At 26.6% G+C, this 16671-nt stretch overlaps 1 protein-coding gene across 1 annotated transcript; it reads right to left on the reverse strand.

The window, feature by feature from the left end:
* Positions 1-3316: 3316 nt before the first annotated feature.
* On the reverse strand, positions 3317-15206 carry LOC100575250 (protein lingerer-like). The gene is made up of 11 exons (XM_008182675.3): positions 15117-15206; positions 12536-12566; positions 9920-10422; positions 9314-9664; positions 7559-7697; positions 7222-7388; positions 6986-7159; positions 4921-5040; positions 3761-4021; positions 3493-3660; positions 3317-3409 (listed from the first exon to the last, which is right to left on the reverse strand). The coding sequence occupies exons 1-11, from the start codon at positions 15204-15206 to the stop codon at positions 3317-3319; spliced, it is 2097 nt and encodes a 698-aa protein (XP_008180897.1).
* Between the last annotated feature and the right edge of the window lie 1465 nt (positions 15207-16671).

Below are 16671 nucleotides of genomic sequence, written 5' to 3' on the forward strand. Positions count from 1 at the left end.
TTCAGGATGCATAAGGGTTTAACTAAGTTGATTTTGTCCTTCTGAAGTTTTTTAATAAGTATCCGACAAATAACTTGCATCATTTTTTGCTAAATGCATTTAAAGGTCAAGATTATAATGATTTAAATGAATATTTTAAGTTCAACTTTTTATAATCTTCATATAATAACAAAACTAATTTGATATGTTTAAAATAGTACTCATACCTACATTTTAACACTTAAAGCATTGTACATGTGAATGATAATAAAAAAGTGAGAAACTTCATTGTGCATATAATAAATGCATAGTTTTATAAACAATTATACCGTATTATATTATGTAATATTTAATTAATAAACACAAATAAAATGTTGACATTTTGTGAAGCGTTTAATTTATGATAAACAAGTGAGTAACACATTAAGTTTAATACTTCCCTTCATCAGTTTTCTATAAATAGTTGGAACCTTTTAATGAAAGATGTTATTACGCAAACACAATAAGAATGATTTATGCACTAATTTAGATGATATGCATTGACCTTTATATTACACATGACAAATCACTGAGATTGATATTATATTATTTGAAATTAATTCAGAACTACATTTACATACTACGAAAATTAAAATAAAAACAGTGTTTGAATCAGAGTTTAGGCTTTTGGTACATCGATAGAAATGGAAAGCAAAATTTGATTTCAAATTTTTATTTATCAGTTAGTTGTGAGAAAAATAATGATGGGATAAGTAATTATTTATTATATAAAACAATTCAAGTATGCAAAATGTATGTAGTGGCTCAGTAAACAATGCACAATGCTTATAAAATATATAACATGTGTGATTAATATACCATTAAATTTAATACAGGAGAATTATGTAGCTGTAATCCATAAACTATACTGAGTGAGGTTTACGTATTTTTCCTTTGGAGGTCATCCGGTTAAAATGTACAGCTATGTCCATTGTCCATATAAAATTCTTCATCTCAATACTCAATACTTAGTGCAAATCTGAAAATTGATTAAACAAATTTATATCTAAATATCTTATGTTATGTAATATTTAATTAATTAACACGAATAAATTATTGAACATTTTGTGAAGCTTCTAATTTATGATAAACAAGTGTGTGACACTAAGTTTAATAATTCCCTTAATCAGTGTTCTATAAATAGTTGGAATCTTTTAATGAAAGATGCTGCTCGCATCAATAAAATTAATTTGTTATGATTAAAATAGTACTCATATCTACATTTTAACACTTAAAGCATTTTACAATATATTTATGTAATCTATATAATATGTTTACGTTTTTTGTAATGTCGAATATGTATAGGTATATGATTTAATGTGGGATTGCATATTATCATACTATGTTTCATATCTTCATATAACTATAGAACTAAGTTATAGTTACAGTTTTTATTTATTGTTGAATAAAAATAATTCCTACTGCACTTGACAAATAATAGTTCAATTATAACAGTTAGAAAGATTTATTTTTTCTTTTACATACCTATAATCCATGTATGTGTTAAATAATATAACAACTTACCTATATATATATTGTTATTGTATTAACTATTAAAAATTTATCAAGATTTTGATAACTTTAAAGTTTAAATACTTATAAAAAAATCTTGACTATGAATTTTTAATATTTCTCAACTGCTATAATATAACTATTTATGATGAATTTTTATTAAATTTCATTGTTTTCGACTCGAAAATTAACATTTTTTTGATATTTATAAAATAAAAAACTTTAAAATTCCTTAAGTATCTGAAAACTAGTCAAAATATTTTGAAATTATATCATCTATAGAAAATGATAAAATAAAAATTTGATGAAAATTTCAAGTACTTTCGGTTATTAGTTTTTGAATAGTAAGGACATTTTTGTATGATATTTTGCGAATGTTTGACATGCCTTCGCTCCATTCTTCAAGCGTGGGCATGGGTTTGCCTACCCGAAAATTAGAAGGCGTTAATTAATTATTTTTTAAATAATAAAATAAAATGTTCATGTTTCAATATCTTGAAAATTAAAGCATACACATTGTTATGATACAATTAATTTCTAAATCCGCTGACAATACCTAGTTCACAATATAGTTTAATGGGCAACCATTTTCGCGTTATTTTTGTATAATTGTAGCTATTGAATCAATATTTTAAATTTTGTGAAGTTAATTTCATAATAGAAACACATTTTATAGTATACATATATAAAACACAGCAATAATACAAATTTGTTTAGAAATAGGTATTTTTCAGTCTAAATAAAGACAAATTGATGTAAAAAAAATGTAACTGCATTAGGTGTCACCGCAATAGGTATTTAAATAAGAGGTAACTATAATCAAATCGTATCGACTATAAAATTTAATTTAAGTTTGTTGTATTCAAGATCATACATTTTTATGATAAAATTTTTTTGCTTATTTTAAATATTCTAATATTGTTTATTACCGAACTTATCATACACTAGATTTTTTAAATTTATGTTCATTTGCAAAACAACAGATTCAATATTTGTCAAGAATCTATATATAATTAAAAAAACATACTATTAGGTTCATTTTTAATACATATATTTTAATGAAGGTATCAACTACAAATAGACAGATGATTATTTATCCACCCAATGGTTATAATTTAGAAAAGATACTTAGATATAAATAATGATAATTCAATTTAAAAACATAGTAATAATTTCCATATAATAATATTACCTTTTTGATTAATTAAACATAAAAAAAATATTTTAGATGAGAAGGGGGAAGCGTACAATACATTTTTCATTTTGTATAAAATAAACATAAAAATAAATATTCACCTCAAAATAATAAATCATTACGTCTTATATTTATGATCAAAATGAAATATTATTCAGAAAAAAAAAATTATATCTGATACTATTGAATTAATGAATGGTTTAAGAGGAGGATATGATACATCTGTGTGATCACCATTCTCCCAATGAGTAATTCTCATTAATGACTAAATACCTGTCATAAATGTGTAGAGTTGAAATAAGGAGTAGCCCTTTGCAGTAACACAAGAAGGGGGAGTGAACCACGGGTCTTAACCCCCCCTTTTTTTTTCTAATGTCATAGTATTTATTTTTATTTTTTAAAGATTCCCTGACATTGTCATCAAAACTTATAGATATCATATAATATATTTAATGATACTGTGTTAATAAAATATTAGAATATATGTATATTATTCTGAGGAAAGGAACAGAATAATAGTAATTAAATAGTAATTAAATACATTTTTTTGGACCCTCTCTTAAATAACTAAGTGGTTGTGCCACTGACTCCTTAGCTGTAGTTTTGTTTAGTCTTCACCTTGTTGGCTCTAGGATTAACGGATTGATTACGACTCATATTGTTTGTTTCACTGCTAAGTTCTTGCTGAAATAATAACAAATAGAAATTCAAATTAAGTTTTATATTAAAATAAGCCATGAACAAAGAGAAATATTTTTAATTCAAACCTGATGCTGCAATGGTGAGATATGATGATGATGTGGGTTGCCAGGAGGTATAGAAGAATTGAATACTGGTGGATAACTGTCAGCACTATGATGACCTTCAACTCCATGATCATTAGTTACAGAGAACGGTGGTGAATATCGAAATGACTGTTGTTGTTTGTCAAAAGGCTAAATGATAATAACAAAAAAAAAAAAAATTAGCTTTGAATAATTTTTCATGTTTTCCATTTGATTATGTATATTATAATAATTTTATCCTTACACTAACCTTTTTCAATATCGATTTCCTGGAATACATAGCAGCGAGATTAGACGAATTTGTCATGCCCTGAACTTGAGTTGTTTTTTGACTGGACATGCCCACTTTGCCTGAACTTCCATGGTCATTGCTTGAACCAGTGACTGAAGACGATCCCAGAGCTTCATTAACATTGTTATAATCAACGGGTGTAGCTGCAGTATTACTGTACCCAGACATTGCGTTTGTTGCTCCTGTTCCATGACTTGTTTGATATGCTGCTGGGACCACCTGATAACGAACCGAGTCGGTGTGTTTTTTCAGTAATTAATTTTATTATTTATTTATTTATTTATTTTATCATAAACATTCATACGAGTTTTATTCTGATATGATATTATTATTTTTCTTTTTTTGAATTAGTAACCCAAAAAGAAAATAGTTATATATTGATGCTTAAACATAAATATATTTATACACTATATAATATGTATACATAAAATTATGCATAATATGTTTATGTATATATACACTTATTACTGTTTTTAGTTTTTACTAAAAAGGAAGAAACAAAATGATTGCTCCTCCAAATCATGAGAAATGTTTTATTTAATTTCTTACAACTAATACTAAGGAAAAATATGTCGAAATAAGTTGAGACTGGATAAGGTGATTTGGATAATTAAACATTCATCAAGTATTTTGTTTGTCTGTTGAATAAAAATAGATTAAACAAAAAGAAAAAAGAATAAATCATACAGAAATATGCTTAAAAACCGAAGTTTCAAAAAAATGAAAGTGGTGATTTCAAATACACACCTTAATTTACATCTTAAATCTGTTTCTTAGAATTGTCAATTTAACCTTAAAATATATTAAGTTAATCATTTCTTCTTTTGTTAGGATTATAGTATATGATAATAATTAATAATATATTTATAATTTATATTACCACTATGATAGTTCTAAATGAAATGTAAAAATAATAACCAAGTTATTATTTAAATAAATATTTTTTTTTAACAAAATTATAACAAATTAAGTACATTAACAATATTGTTAATCATGATTCATTATACTTCTATTAACTATTCAATTTATAATTAAAGGATGCAAAGTAGTTCTGTGATCTTAAAAATTAAATTTATAAATAAAATAAATATATGTAGAGTATAGATTAATTAACTTACTAAATACATTGTACCATACTGGAACGGATAAGCAGGTACTACCATTTGCCCATAATTATATGTATAACTGGGAGCAGTAGTTGGATTTAATAATATTTGCTGATGAGCCAAAGTTCCGGTCTAAAGATAAATTCAAAAATTATTATGTAATACAATGTTATTGGAGTGGAGCGTAACGGGATTTTGCCGCAAAATGTCAGTCCACTACTCTGCTCATCTAAACTTTAAATACTTATAACTAGAGTGCGGATTCCTATGCAATTGCATATTTTTTTCCTTTTAATATTTTTGGATTTTTGTCAGTTATCTCCACGAATCATCATAATTTGAAGCTAATGGTGAAATTTTTATTTGCATATTTCTGCATATTTAAAGGTTATTGCATATTTTTGCATATTTTGGCAAAATTCAAAATTTATTGCATATTGAAGCGAAAATTTAAAAAAATGTATAAAATAATATTTTGTTAAGTAGAAAAATTAAAACTAAATGTTATAGTCACTAAATAATAATTTATATATATTATATTTATTTATAACATTATAAGATAAATAAATAATCGATTACGACGTAAACTTATTCGCTTTTGCTGTGTCGGTCGGTAATCGACATACCACTGGGCACTCGGTTACATCGTTTGTCGTTGTCTGTAAATAGTGAATATGCCAAAACTTGAAATGCATATGATTATTAATTTTAATAAAAAATTAAGTAGTTCAGAAAATTTCCTAAATTTTTTTTTTTTTTAGGCGTTATAGTTATTAATATTATAAGTTTTATTGTACATTTTAAATAAATAAAAAAATTCTTGCATATTTTTTACATATTTTATGATTTTGACTGCATATTTTTACATATTTTCATGAGTTTGACTGCATATTTTTTGCATATTTTCATGATTTTAACTGCATATTATATGGCATATTTCGATACTTTGAAGTGCATAAAAATCCGCACTCTACTTATAACTGATAAACTACTTGCCCTAAATTCGATTTTTATCTTTCGAAATACTTAGACAAATATACTGCTTTGGAATATGAAATTAAAAATGTATGTAAAAATATTAACTCTATTTAAAAAAATTTAAAAATTATAAGGATAATATATAATATATATTTTTTTAATAAAAAAGTTGTTTTGCAAACGCCTTAAGACTATGTAAAATAATATTTAAAAAAAAATTTACACTTCTTTAAATAATGAGTGTTCAATGGTAAAATAATCAGCCTGTATAACAATTAATAGTTTATAAAATGTATATCAAACGCACAAACTCATACCATACACAATTAACAACAGAAATTACTTAGTTAATTTTAAGGGGCTTACAAATTTATCAAACATTGTTATTAAATTGCTAGGCAATTTCTTAAAATATTCCTTCTCACAAGTTGTTCTTGTATCAGTTTAAAACATTATAATTATATTATATCCATTATTTATTTTTATAAACTTTTAAAGTTTGAATTTTGACAAAATTCTTTTGTTGTTCATTTTACTATTGTATATTATATAGTTATCTTTTTCTATGACGCGTGAACTATAAACTTTTAAGTTAAATGTAGCACTCTTAAAAATTAATCAACGTAATACTTTAAAAATTTGATTTTTAATTTTCCTAGTAGTCCTTTTTATATTATCCTAGTAGCAAAAGGAAACATATTGATAATTGTTACATATTTTCAAAGAAATATAATCATGTATGCTTTAATTTTTTGGACAATTTTCGAACACAGTATTTTATAATATTAACTTAAAAAATTTTTTTATATGATTTATAGATTCTGAGACGGGCGATCAATGTATTGATTTTACAATGAAGAGTGTTTTTTTTTCAATTTATGTATGTGTCATCACCGTTTGGGGCAGTAACACAGATTTTGTTCAACAATATCTTTTTCGATGAGAAAGCAAATCTAGTTGGTACATACAATGCAGCGGTGCCAGGAAACTGTGTCCGGCTTAATTTTCCACTCACGCCGCAATGTACACTTGAACATCACATGTTGTGCTCAATAAAATTATATTGTGTTTGTCAGATAATGTATAAAATATATATAACCTGCTGAAATAGAGTATATGAATCTGGTGAAGCATTATTGTCTATATGTGCATATCTTGAATCTGTTACTGACGAATAACTTGCAACATTTAAAATACCAGGTCCAGCAGTTTCTCTTCCAGTCAGACTTGATGATACACTAGGATACATTGGATCGAGCGAATAAAAGTTAGTCTGAAAACATTGAAATATTATTTATAATATTTAGTTTTGCTCTTAATTGTTATATATTTTACCATATTATGATAAGGTAACACTGGTTGCACCATTTGTAAATGTTCCTCGCTATACATTGCAGAGTAAGATTGGCTATAGTGTCCGGGAATACACTGTTGGTTCAATATATACTGAACTGGTGGGGCAACACCAGGAGTCATTCTCGACAATACACCACTTTTATCTGCTAAAATAATTTAAAACAATGTAATACATTTTAAATTTATAATACAAATTCAAGTAAAATAAATTGAATCCTTGAAAAATAAACTTGAGTTCCTTAAAAAACTATACTTAAGGAATCCATCAATCAAATAGAAAAATACAAAAATTATACCAATTAAATTCAATAATTACTTGTTAGTGTAGTCGTATTTGAAGTCAATAAAGTACTCTGTTCGAGTCCAATGCTTGACGTTGTATAACTTATAATATTTTCATTTGGATTGCTAGCACTTGATATCCATGAGTTATTTGAAGGTTGGGACTGGTAGTACTTAAAAAACAAAACGTTTGTACTCGAGTTGAGAAACACTTATTTAAAGTATTTTAAACTATTATTTTTTTTATAATTTTAAGTTACAAAACAACATTTTTATTTTTTAGATGACTGCATACATTTTTTATTTCATATTCTGAAGCAGAATATTTTACTGAGAATTTTCATAACATGTAAAAATCAAATTTAGAACAAGTAGTTAATTAGTTTTTAAAATGGATTTGCAGTATCTAAGTATCATTTACATCTTGACCTTTGTTAATTTTATAGTATATTTAGATATTATATTCTTTGGCACATATATCTTGTATATTTTTTTGATTAAGATACCTACTAGGTGAAAACAAAAACAGAAATTGTATTTGCAAATTATTAACTTAACAAATAAATAATAATTTATTGAGACAATTTTTTTAATTTGCCTTATATTATTTCTATATCTAAGTTTGTGCAGAAATCATACAATTAGTTATAATAGTATTTTAAAAGGGTAAGACTCCATTGGCATATCTATTATGTAGAATTGTATATAGTATACATAATTGTTTTTATTACTTAATTTGTTTAAATTTTATATTCATCACTAGACTCTTTAAGTTGGAGTATTGATAATTGGGTAGCCAATAACCAACAAAATTATTATTAGTTAGCTACACAGACACAGATAAAAGTAGAGAGAATATGGAGGAATTCTGTAAATACCAAAAATGCGGATACAGCCACAAATAAAACACGCTGAATAATGACAGGATTAAAACCCATCAAAAAATGAAAATGTATATATTCTCAGTGGTAGCACCGCTTCAAATTAGAAGTAATAACCTGACCTAAATTCGAATGGACAATTGTGTAAACTGACCATAAATACCTAGCGTACAATATAACGCCATTAAAGTTCAGATTAAATTGAGAACAATAAATTTAGAAGAGGCAGGCCAGGAAAGTTTATAGCAATAGAGAAATAAAACATAAGGGAAAATAATAAGAATAGCACTGGTGCAATAGAACCAGAAGAATAATAAATTACATAGAGATTTTTCTCCCTTGAAACCTTTGGATAACAATTTATTAACCAAATTAATGCAGACAAATAAGAAAGAATATGTTCAAATGGGGATTGTCAAAGGACGACAAGTGTGAATGTGGAAGAGTAAAATACAATTACCGTACATATGAATGCCCTAACTTTGTAGGGACGTGTGGCAAAGAAGATGTGGACAATATTGATGACCATGCTATAAAATTGACAGCTTACTGGACAGATAAAATATAACTGTAAATAATGACCAGACACAAAAAGAAGAACTAGTTTGTTATGTAACTAGTTAGTATTTTAGACTTTAGTAAGCTCTTGTCATTCATATATATTAATTGTTTATGCAATTTAAAGTATCTTTACGAACCCAATTCATACATATTAAAAGTTTAAATGAGCAGAGCAGCAGGCCAATATTATTTGGATCACTGCTCTCCACTTTAAATACTTGCAACTAATTAACTAGATATTAAAAAATAATTAAATAATTATTAGATGTATTTAAGTTTCTAAAAAAATATGAAATTAAAAATACTATTTTTTGTTTCAATGCTATTTTATATTGACTTTTACCTACCAGACTTTCTTTAGTGGAATTAGTAGCTGAATTCAACAAAACTGTTGACTTAGACAAGTTTGTATTCCCAGTTTGATGTATATTTTGGTGTATATAATTGTAGTTTGTTGATGTAGTATGCATTGATGCTAAATCTGATACGATAGGAGGATAGGAAATTCCAGATTCCTGATATGAGTAAGGATTTGGGTATGGATAACAAGAAAACTGAGGTTGTGCTTCTGTTTGAGGGTAATTAGCATTTAAATCAGAATAATGAGACTGAGACGATTGAGGATTGTGGGAAATTGAACTATTTCCACCAACGTTAGATGCAGTTGTACCATACAAACTTGTATGACTGGATAAACCCTAAAAAAAATAGTTTTAATTATTATATCTTTACAAAAATTAAAAGTGTAATTTGATTGTTTTTAAGTTCCATTTGAACAGGTGATCAAAATCACCAGTTTGTAATATTTTCTTGTATTATAAGTTTTTGCTTAAACATTTTGATTGCTATGTGCTGCAATCAGCTATTTATAGTTTAGTAAGTTAGAAATACAAATAAAAACAAATAATACAGTGGACCAAAAACCAAATTTGAAAAAATATTTAAATACATACTTGATAGTTATTAGAATAAGCTGAAGAATTATACATTGATGTCGATTGTCCAGTATTAATATTTTGGTAAAGATTAGCAACTGCAGAGTTCTGTTTAGTTAAATAATCGGCAGAAAGAGGAGCATTAGGACGCTGCAATATTTTAATTGATGGCTGAGGTGGTTGATTTACTTGAAGTGATCTTTGAGTTTGAACTGAAGCTTGATCAGAGATTGTTGAATATTCTGTTTGTGTAAGGACAGAATCTCCTTTCTGAGAAATTGAGTCATCATATTTAACAACAGGTGGCAATGAATTTTGTTCCTGTGATTGATCACAAAGTTGTGGTATATCATCAGAAAGATCAAGGCCACCAAATGTTACATCTAAGAACTTGATATTGACACTAGAATCATCAGGTGGCATTTCAACAGCACTTAATGCTGGTATCTTAGAAGGAGGTGGTATGCGATTACGTAAATTTTGTTTTTTCCCAGGTCCCATTGAATTTTCTTCAAATTCCACTAAAGCATAAAAATGTATATTTTACTTATATATTCATATTTTTAATTTGATTATTAAAATAATAAATATTTAATTATTTATATTTAGAATTGAAAGTAGAGTAGCTGCTTTTTTTATTATGTTTTCTGGACGTCATCATTAATCCCGTGAAAGAATTAATATTTTAAAATGACCAAAATTCTGGGGAATTTCAAAAATATTGAATGTGTATTTAAATTGTTGCATTAGTTATTACTTCTTAATTAATGAATTCATTTTTTAAAACTAGTCTTTTGTTGATTATATTTTGATATAACAAGGGTTTAAACGCTTTATTTAATATAATTTAACTTAATTAATTTAATAATCAGGACTTGTGAATTGTAGCTCTAATAAAGACCGTTAGAAGAGCTATAATATCCACTTAAATCATTCATGTAAGCGCCTAAATATGCAATTAAAATTCTAAAGTATGTAGAATGTTGTTGGTTTAATTTTTATAATTTTTATTGATATAAAATTAACATTATATAACATCAGTGCTCGAATTGGGGGGGGGGGGGGGTGCGCAGGGGGACGGAGCTCCTCTACTATTTTTATTTTTTTTTTGCGTACCCCAACTATTTTTTTTTACTTGGACGGGGGGACGGACCAAACTAATGCTCAAAATAATTTTTATTAAAATTTGGAGTGGATCTAAATTGTTTTGTCAAAGATAAACCTAATGAATACCTAGTAAGTTTACATTTTTTAATATAAAAATATTTTTCATCCTATCTATGGTTTTGACTAGTAATGTTCAACCTTTTTGACTCGCGATCCACTGTTTTTGTAACAATATTTTCACGACTCGTGTCACATTTATAGGTCATAAAAGAAAAAAGACATTTTAACTATCATTATATCTACTGTAAAATATGGTTCTTCAATTCATTTATTACTTATTCAAATTCATAATTTCTAATTTTATAATAAACTTTTTTTTTTAACAAATAAGACTTGTCACGACCATTTTCATAGATTTCCTAATACCTTGCTAATTTTTTTATTATTGTCTGTTTATATTTATGCCTAATTTAGTAGTTCGCAGATATTATGTACCTACAATAAACTATTGTATTATAAAATATCTGCGGAAAAAAAATAAGTTATAAATTATGAATTCGAATAAGTTATGAATGAATTGAACAATAATATGCACACTTATGCACGGGATATTACGCAAAGCTAACATTTTTTTTTCCTTCATGGCTTACAAAAGTGACACGATTCGTGAAAATATTGTTACAAAAACAGTTTATCGCGAGTCAAAAAGGTTAATCACTACTAGTCAAAACCATAAATAGGATGAAAAATATTTTTATGTTAAAAAATTTAAAATTCATTAGGTAGGTAGGTATTCATTAGATTTATCTTTTACAACAACTTATATCCATTCTTTTTTAATAAAAATTGTTTTGAGCATTAGTTTGTAAATATCTGTCAACTAGTGTTCACAATTGACATAGGTATGCGTCTGTAGTAGCACAAATTATAATTATTAAGATATCACTGATAATTATTATTTTTTTATTTTCTACCCAAATATGTAGGCAGATATTATTTCTATATCAATAAAAATTTCGAAAAATAAGGTGAATATAAAATAAAAGTTCATATTTACTTACATGTTACATAGGCACATATAGTTAAATATGTTATATTTGGAAATTTGGAATAGAAAATTCTATAACTAAGTTGAAATATAGTATTGAAAACTAGAAATTGGTTGGGGGTGTGGGGGGTGAAGCCCCCTAAGAGTCTGCGTTAACTAATTTTTCACTTGGAACGCAGTTTATAAATTGTTGGATTGAGCTCCTCTACTTAATAATTCCCAATTCGAGCACTGTATAACATTATTATTTTCATAAAAATCAAAAACGACTGAAAATATTAAGAGGTTTGATTGAGTAATCTTCTTCAATACCGCAATACAAGATACTTAAAGATACTTTAGGGCTTCCTTAAGGACGGAATTACTTAAATGACTATACGGCAACTCATAAATTTCAAGTTTATGTGACAAATTATTATTATATAAATGTGACTGATGAAACTCATTAAAATTGTCAAAAAAAAAAAAATTTGTTCTACTTTCAAAAGACAGTATAGACATAAAATAATGCTAAAACATAAAAATATCAAAATAGCATCAATACTTCACAACAGTTATAAAACCATATAAATTAAAATATTTAATTTATTTAATAGTTTAATCTAGTATTTAATTTAAATTGTTAAGCCATATAAAGAAAAATTAAAATATATTGGTAATTAAAGCCTTAAGGCATAATTAAACAATGAGCAGTAATACTAGCTGCTTACTCTATTTAAAAAAAACAATATACATGTATAATATGATGATAAATAAGGAGGGAAATTGAATTAACAATAACAATATCAATCAGTACCTCCAACTACTTTACCTTTTTTTTTCAAATCATCTTTGTTTCTTTTTTTAACACTTCGAGCTTGATTTTTTTTCTTCTTGTCTATTGTTGAACATGATTCCTAAAAATAATTATGATAATTTAAGTTGGATTAAGTTACCTCGTGGGCTGAGAGTAAAAAGGTTCTATGTCAAAATATCTAATTTTTCAGGAGAGCATTTTTAAGGTTAGTTATCAAATATCTTTTTATCATATAGGGATCATTGTTTATAATTGGTAGGTATCAAAAAATCAAGTATGTTTCTATAACAATATAACATGCAAATACATAATTTCAATATTTTAGTTAATTCTTTAAAAAATAATAAAAACAACAAAAAAACGGTTTGGAGTAAAAAGGACTATTTTACTCACTAAATATTTTTTATTTTATGGATAGAACCTATTTACCCTATAGCACATCACACAATTTTGATCAGTCAGGCCAACATAATGTGATATACCTAATATGATATAATTTTATCTAAAACGTCAATCATTAATATTACATTAAATTACTTTTTATTTAAATTATTCTGTATAAGTAAATGTGCAATACTGTGACGCAATATTAAATACATTTAATAACTAATAAATTCATAAAAATAAAATAAAATAGAATCAAAATAATAATAATAGAATTAAAATTCAAAACAATATTTTTTTAACTTATAAGATACTGATTTACGTAATTCTAAGTATAATTTGTGTGGATTATTTTTTATTTCAACGTTTCTTATTCTTTATATCTGTGAAATAAATTTATATAAAACGTATATTCATCTTTGGACATACATTTGTATAAACACTCTATTTCTTGATTTTTTTCTTTAGTTATTTTTGGATTATTTTTAGTTGATACAGATAAATTTATATTTTTTAAAGATTGTATAAAATTGGGAGTCAAGTTAGAACACAACTTAATTTGAAGAAAATCATCTACACCATTTAATGTTTTATACTTAACTATATTTATAATTGTATATGTATTATCTAGGGATTGGAAACACCTGTTTTGACCACGACACAATAATTATTGCATCGACATATTGATATTATTGTGTTATTGGTAGTGGTAGGACTCTTTTATTCTTAATAATGTTTTTGTTATTCAATATAGAACCTTTTAATCCTCAAAAAAAGTTATAGAGTAAAAAGATTCTATCTAATACATTCAAAAATAACGAATATGTTAATTTTCAAGACATAGAACCTTTTTGCTTTGTGTATCTCATTCATTATTACTCGTATCAAACTAATTTCTAGCTTAAAACATGCGCCATTGAAAACTTATAAGGAATATTTAAAAAAGTCAATTTCTAAAAAAAAAAAACAGAACCTTTTTACTCTCAGCCCACGACCTATCTAAGAAAAATACAACACTAATGGTTTATACTTTAAACTTAAGTACAACTGTGGTCATTCAAAAAAGGCATCAATAGTTAGTGCAATATTTAAACCATTGTCATAGATTATACTTTTAATACAGTTAATTATACTTTATATTAGATACCTAATAAGTTAACGTACCTACTTATTTTAAAATTGAAAAAAATAAAAAATAATGAAACACACCAGTTTTATTTTGCTGTTGATTTCTTTTAAATTTTTCGGGACGATTTATTTACACTTTTTATTAGTTTTTGATATTTTGAGGACATTTGTTTTCGCCACCTTAGAAGTCCATAGCATTGTGAATTGTACGCTCAGCAGAACACTTGTAGCTCCGTTAGTTTCAAAATTAGATTGAATTGACATCTTATAAAATTTAAAGGTAAGATTATTATCTAGACAATCTCATTGGATTTTTATTATATTTTAAAATTGTAAATTGTTTTAAGGTTAACTTTAATGTAACAAATGAAACCAATAATTATTTAAAAACCTAAAGGTATAAAATAATTGATAAATAGTGTTTAATAAATTAAAATATATAGGTACGTTCATCCAGTTATAATAATTTATATAATTGTAGCTAGGTAACTGTGATTTTAACATTATTGCTTTAAATTCTAAAATTCTAATATAATGTAACAATTATTACTATAAGACATAAACAATATCAAGGATGTAGGTACCTATATGTTTATATCTATGTTTATAAATAAGTTTAACTGACAACACTAATTTCAATGCATATACCTAAATACTCTTAAGAGTCAAATTTAAATTAATTTAATGACAAAAATGTGCAGACAATGGCTCAATACAGAAGAAGAGCGTTAACTAAAAATGAATTAATATACCTGAGATTTTTTTTGTTCATTATTCTTGTTAGGTCTTGTAACACCTGACGTCTTAGAATTGCGATTAACAACACCTTTACTGCTGTTCATTATAATGTATTTGTATTTTCACTTATGGTTCACCTATTCCTTATGGACAATGGTATTACAGGGTAATCTGATATCACAAAACATACAGTTGAGTAGATTCGACTCCGAATTTTGTGCGGTCACGTGGAACGATATCGACGCGTAACACGAGGTTGCGTACTTACGTCGACGTGTGACGAAAATGGCAGCGCGAACTGAATATTCGCAGACACGGGTGTGATTGTCGGTGTGAAAGTCGCGGGTAACGCAAACAGCGGCGATAACTTAATATTAGCAAACACGACACACGACAACTACGTTTAACGAAAGGACGCGTACGTATACTCGGAGTGTAACACAAATAGCGAAACTGCCTTTCACAAGAATCGGCTAAAATACCAACGGTTATGGCTAAATAACTAGGTATGAACTTAGTTCCGTGACACTCGAATGTCCTCTGAAACCGATGGAAACAATCTAACGGGCACTTCGTGGAGCAGTTTATATACCATCACCACCGCTACATTGCCGCCACCGCCACTTTGCCACCACCCTCGTCGAATGATTCCCCACCACTACACTTCCTAAAGATCCGTCCAACTGGTCCCCCCACCGCTACACCTTCTCAGCAACCGTCACACCACCACACTACCTAGCTGTAGATCGTGCCGCCGTCACAACACTACACCTCTGATCAATTATACGTATATATACTATACCGTACACGCACACTAAAGGCATATATATATGTATGTAATTTACTTATATATAAATGCAACAGGGTGGTCAAAGAATCTGCATTAAAATTTTTATTAAGCATAATGTTTTATCCATCTTTCTCACACACTTTTATTTACATTATAATATGTCGCATCCACATAGTGAAACCACTCATTTCATGAACTGGATATCCAGATAGTGAAATTTGTCCAGATCGTGAATTTTGACGAAAATACATTATAATATGGACATCCATTTCATGAAATGGACATTACTTATTTTGTGTACTTTGTGTAATTGTTGTGAAACAAAATTGTTATGTTATGTAGTAATGAATAATTATATTATATCATAGTATAGTAAAGTATAGTCAATTATAGTCAATAAATTATATCATATCACATTATTTTATTATTTATTTTTCATAAACCATACGTACCTATATCATATTTTATAAACAACAGTGTAACTAAATTAAGTGTTATAAAAAATTCATGAATTTAACTATAATTATAATACTTAACTACCTATATTTCTCTATTGTTTTATTAACAAAATAATTAATTGATTAACTTAAACATACCTTAAACGGCTTAAACTATACCTATACATTTTTTCCTTATTATTTATTTTTCATGACGATTGATTATGACATTGACTGTTACATTGCATATTATTTTTAAAACAAGCACACCTACTTGATTGGCAAGGATTTTTTGCCTTATGTCTAGGGCGACCATCTACGATATCGTGTTATATAACACAT

Source organism: Acyrthosiphon pisum, chromosome A2, assembly GCF_005508785.2.
Source record: "Acyrthosiphon pisum isolate AL4f chromosome A2, pea_aphid_22Mar2018_4r6ur, whole genome shotgun sequence".
Lineage (NCBI taxonomy): Eukaryota > Metazoa > Arthropoda > Insecta > Hemiptera > Aphididae > Acyrthosiphon > Acyrthosiphon pisum.

What these genes read in the sequence shown, in the direction of transcription:
- LOC100575250 (XM_008182675.3), bottom strand. Translation starts at nt 15,206, where the DNA reads ATGAACAGCAGTAAAGGTGTTGTTAATCGCAATTCTAAGACGTCAGGT. An exon ending in GTCTATACTGTCTTTTGAAA is followed by an intron (nt 10,423 to 12,535) that starts GTAGAACAAATT and finishes TTTATGCTTTAG; the next exon opens with TGGAATTTGAAGAAAATTCA. An exon ending in AGTATGGTACAATGTATTTA is followed by an intron (nt 4,022 to 4,920) that starts GTAAGTTAATTA and finishes GTTCGTTATCAG; the next exon opens with GTGGTCCCAGCAGCATATCA.